Raw genomic sequence first — 4,878 nt, 5'->3', positions numbered from 1 at the left:
CAAAAAACTTCTTCTTTGTAAGATCACTTTATTAAAGAGGTTTATTATGTATTTTCCAGGCACGTAGTTCAATTCTGTACCACAATCAAGTTATCTTCAGTCATTATAAAAATTTTGTTTATATCAAAAATAAATCTTAAAATTGACCTCTGTCTCTTTATGAACCTCCTACCATTTCCAACACTCCCACTTCAGCACGTCTTTATAACACTTCATGCCGTTTACAACCCTTCATAGGAGAAAAGCCATTTTTGACCAACCATGTCATCTTTAGGTATCGTAAAAAGTGTGTCGTCTCCTTGGCAGAAAAACTGTTATCATAACCTTCATCCTGTTCCTTCTTTTCTGTTTCTGCATTTATGAAATGTTACAGCACAACCTCCCGACCCCTTTGGAYATACTTCACTGCCAGGGTGACTCGAGGAGACCTCCATGATGACTTTCCCAGGAAACTGACGGAGGAGCCACTGCCTTGTCTGATCTCAGATCAGCTCCTGTTAAGAAGTGAACTCTGACAGCTGGTGGACAGGCAGACACTGACTGAACTCAAAGAAGGTCCTCAGATGTAAAAATGATGCGTTCCCAAGATAGAAGGCGAGGAGGGAACCAATAAAATCAAGTCAAATATCATAAATCTGAACTTGAACACAATAAAAGGTGATGATGAATGGGTTGGCTCACACAAATATGTTTAATTTAATATAATATTTGTTCCAGTCTTTGCTGGATAACCTTGAAAAAGCAAATAGTATTCCCAGAGTACTCAAAAATTCCTTAATGATTCCTTTAAGCACGGATTAAAAGAAGTAAGTTGATTAGATAACACAAGCATGACTGCAGATTATTTGGACTTTGCTGTGACGTAATCCTATGAGGAAAAGAACCGTGTGAGCTTCTTGGTGTTTTTCTAGTAGAGTAGCAGGGGGATGGGGGTGAGGGGGATTCAGCAAGGCTTGGAGGCAAGCAAGAGGGGCTTTGAAGTAAATAGATTGGGAACCACTGCAGGGCTTTGTATTGGCAAGAATTTGGCGATATGATAATCCTTTATGACACAGAGGTCACGATACAGCGTATCTCAATATATTGGGATACTGTAAGCAAGATGATATATTGAAATATATTGACATTTTCTCTAAAAGTTCTAATAAACAATAAGTATTTTTATACGCATTTTATATGTTTCATATTTCATATTTCATCCATGTTTTCAATGGTTAGGCCAAATATGCCGTTAAATAGCTTGATTAAACATTTTTGGRGATTTATTATAAAAAATGTGGTCTGCCACCACACTAACAATAGCTCTTGAAATGAATCTGCTACAGTCTGTGTCATGGGGCACCTTAAGGGGGGAATGCGAGGACGACAATCATTTCATTGCCCTCAGTGTTTCATATRGTCATTGCACTTGGCCSATTTCAGGACCGTTCCTCTGGAACCCCCTTCAGCTTGGGGAGCTGGACAAACGCCCACCTGCCTTCCTTATTGTGACGGCTGACTACAATTCAATTTGGCTTCAAATACAGAACATCCTGTCTATTACAGAAGAGTTGGTCTAATCCGCTCAGCTTCAGCCATCGGTACTTAGTGCTAATGTTTACTCACAATGCTAATGTTTGAGCAAGCATGCTCTCTGGCTCCTCGGAAGGGGACTAGCCAAACGGCTTGGCTGACTGCTGCAAACTTGTGGCCAGAGGTTAAGTTACAAACAMAAAYGAACTGCTGGCATGAAAGTTTGCATTTTAAACCTTAATTAAAAATAAATACAGTATTGAGAAACAAAATATTGTGATTTTTCATTGTATACCCCTAAACCACTCATGTAGAGGCTCATCTAGTGCAAATTTAATGACAATACAAAGATTTACAAAAAAAWTAAAAATAAAAATATTTGCATGAACTGCTGTGACACAGCACAGGCAGCGGTTTGGTTTTGGCCCCCCTTYGATAATGTTAGCTCGACAAACTGGTCATAATTAAACTGTTTCTCTAAACTAAAGTAGCTTAAAGAGCTACCTACAACAGGTAAGATACTGACTGCTCATAACCCTTTCCACAAAACACATTTTCTTTCAAATCCAAACTATCTACTGTATGTAATACAAAGAGCTCACAAGACAGTCACGTTTTTTTTTTCTCATGAACCAGGACACTGGATGTCTGTCCCTTAGAGCGTGTTYGCGTGAGAGTTTGTGTTTCCTTCTTCTGTCCTCTCTGTAACACCATGACAGAGCACAGCTGCAGGCTTTCTGGGACATATGAGCGTGACATAAAAGCAACAGAAACAACATTTAGAACTCGTCTCCTCTGGCAGTCATAACTCAGACAATATTTCACCAMATAACACAAATTTCATTAGRATCATAGAAAAGTGATAAGCTTTAATGCACACAGAGGCAGACTTAGGCATAAAACGTGATGAAGTTTTCATTGTGTTGGGTGATTTTTACAGTAAGTTACAGGAAAGGACTCTAGAAAGAGTTACAACCAAAAAAGTCACACCATCTGTAAGTATCAGTTCTTTACCAGAAACTAGAAACTGGATTAGCTCAGCGGGTCTGGACCCACATGTGACTTTCAGGTCTCTCTCTGTAGATTTAACAAAAACTATTATGAGAATGACAAATATTTAAATCYACAGTCATGATAGGAAAAAGATTCATTCTGATAACATCAAGAATTAGGAGTGACAGTTCACCTTTAGGARACTATAAAACTATGAATAAAGTTTTAAGTAAATGAAGGTTTCTGCTTTAATCAGAGAATAATTTAAGTTACAATAAACATCCAACAAGCTGGTATTTTTTAATCTTTATGATACAGTACGTTTATTACTTCATTGTATTATCAAGATCCCACAAACATAGAAAAGACTGACAGAGATCTACAAACAGAGTTAAAATTTCATTATAAATTAAACTTTTTAAATTCTTTTGTTATAAGGGTTTAATCTTTGTTTGTTATATAATATAAAAATACCATTGATTGTAAATGGTTTGTTGTGGATATTTAATTTTGTAATGCCACAAATTATAGTATTTTTATATGTAGTAATYATATCATTTCTATCATTTCAAGATTTTTATTTACAAAAACAAATTCAACTTGAATTTTAATTTGACTTTTATTTAGTTCAGAAGTAAAGTTGATTACTTAATTTATTTATTTGAGCATAAACACCTAGTACAGTTCTTAGCTTGGGGTACATTTTATGTTGTGGTAAGAGGAGCAAAAATAGACCATTGCATTATTTGCACCAGGATGTTACTGCTTTTGTAACAGAGAAAGAAATTTTAAAAAAGACAGACAGGTAAGTCTTACTTATAGCAATAAACTCCAATAAACAACTTATTTACTGTAGTAGAGAGAATAAGTTCTCCGTCTCTTTTTTCATTAATAAATTTAAATAACTTTACTTTTCATTAAGTACATTAAAAACAAGAAAACTGCTAGAATCACCTCACACCAGATCTCTACTCTTAAGTTTCTCACAGACTTGCACTTTTGTTCAGTATTTATTTTTTCTCATTATCTTATCCCCCTAGTTTGTATCTTTGTATRTTGTTCTGTGATTTATATTGTTAAAGAAAAAAAAGCTCCRATAAGCTACAGGTTTTAGTTAAATGAGTTGAGGGGGCCCATGTCTGGGTTTTGCCCTGAGCCACAAAAAGACTAAATCTGCCTCTGACACTAAAGGCAGCTCTGATTTTYTATCTTAAAAATCTAATTTATCTCACTCCCAATAATAAACCCTCGTTTCATTTTAATTCTCAACATTTTCTGGTGATTCTACCTGACACTTTTGACACTTGTCCTGCGTCCCAGCTTTGCGAGATGAAAACAACCGTTTTACGCGTCGTTTTTTTTAAAATATATTTTATGTTTTCACAGGAGGTCAAAACTTGCCATGAATGCGAGTTTGAAGCTTTTGAACGTCCCTGGCCAGCTGATAGTCTTCCCGAGCTCTCAGCAGTTCCTGAAGGCACCACAGGCTATTGTTCGCAGAGTTTTATTACCTTGTAGGAGTGATGATAGTGCCACATGTCGTCCTCCTCTGACGCATAATCCACCAGCACTTTACTCTTCGTTTTCTTGAACATGTCTTTCACTTGTGAGCAGTCTCTTGTGCTTTAAGGAGAAACGAACGACTAAAGCAGAAAAAAAACAAACAAACTAAACTTTCCTCCGCTCAGTTGTCAGCAGAGATGGCAGCAGCACCGGAACGCTTTCAGCTCTGCTGGTTCTTTCTCCCGGCAGCTGTAAATCCGGAATCYCTCTCCTTTAGACCCCCACCTCTCTGAACACGGCTCATTCAGAGAGGAACGAGGAGCTGGTGCAGTTTCTTCCAACAGTTTGGCCGGACTTCGGTGCGTTTTTACGCAGAACTGGACCACCTGGACCTMAAAAACACTGGCTCCTCCCACATCCACCCTCCCTCCTCCTGGCTCCTTGATGTTGTCATGGCAGAGGAAGGGGGGGTCCCATCTGTGGCCAAAATAAACACTGGCTGGAAGAGAATAACAGATAGCGTTTTTTTCCCCTCTAAATTCTGAGATAAAAGTCAGAATCATATTATTTGTTTTTGTTCACACAATAGGCTAATCACAATACTGATTAACTGGACTAAAAAGAGGTTAGACTTCAACAAACATGAGGGTGTGGGGGACAAGACAAGGCCATTTAGACCAGCGGTTCCCAAACTTTTTGTCTTCTGACCCACAAAATATCCACGGCAAAAAATGTGACCCCAAATATTACTGGTCTGAGTACACAAACTTCGTTAATAACCCTAAAAACACAGGCGTTTTGACAATCTAAACAGCTTGTACACAAATATAAATACTTATTTATACTTTTTTGTGTTTTTGTAATAATTAT

The 4,878-nt window shown here is 37.4% G+C and overlaps 1 protein-coding gene across 1 annotated transcript in view; it reads right to left on the bottom strand.

Moving 5' to 3' along the window:
- The window catches only part of si:ch211-225h24.2 (testis development-related protein), a 19,326-nt gene extending 14,915 nt beyond the window's left edge, over window positions 1-4,411 (bottom strand). Inside the window, exon 1 of the mRNA XM_014011555.1 lies at window positions 4,017-4,411. Within this exon, the coding sequence (XP_013867009.1) occupies window positions 4,017-4,100 (84 nt within the window). The 5' untranslated portion in view covers window positions 4,101-4,411. The remainder of the gene's footprint in view (window positions 1-4,016) is intronic.
- Between the last annotated feature and the right edge of the window lie 467 nt (window positions 4,412-4,878).

Source organism: Austrofundulus limnaeus, unplaced genomic scaffold, assembly GCF_001266775.1.
Source record: "Austrofundulus limnaeus strain Quisiro unplaced genomic scaffold, Austrofundulus_limnaeus-1.0 Scaffold82, whole genome shotgun sequence".
Classification (NCBI taxonomy): domain Eukaryota; kingdom Metazoa; phylum Chordata; class Actinopteri; order Cyprinodontiformes; family Rivulidae; genus Austrofundulus; species Austrofundulus limnaeus.
Note: the sequence above shows the minus strand (reverse complement) of the source record. Positions and strands in the feature narration are given on the sequence as shown.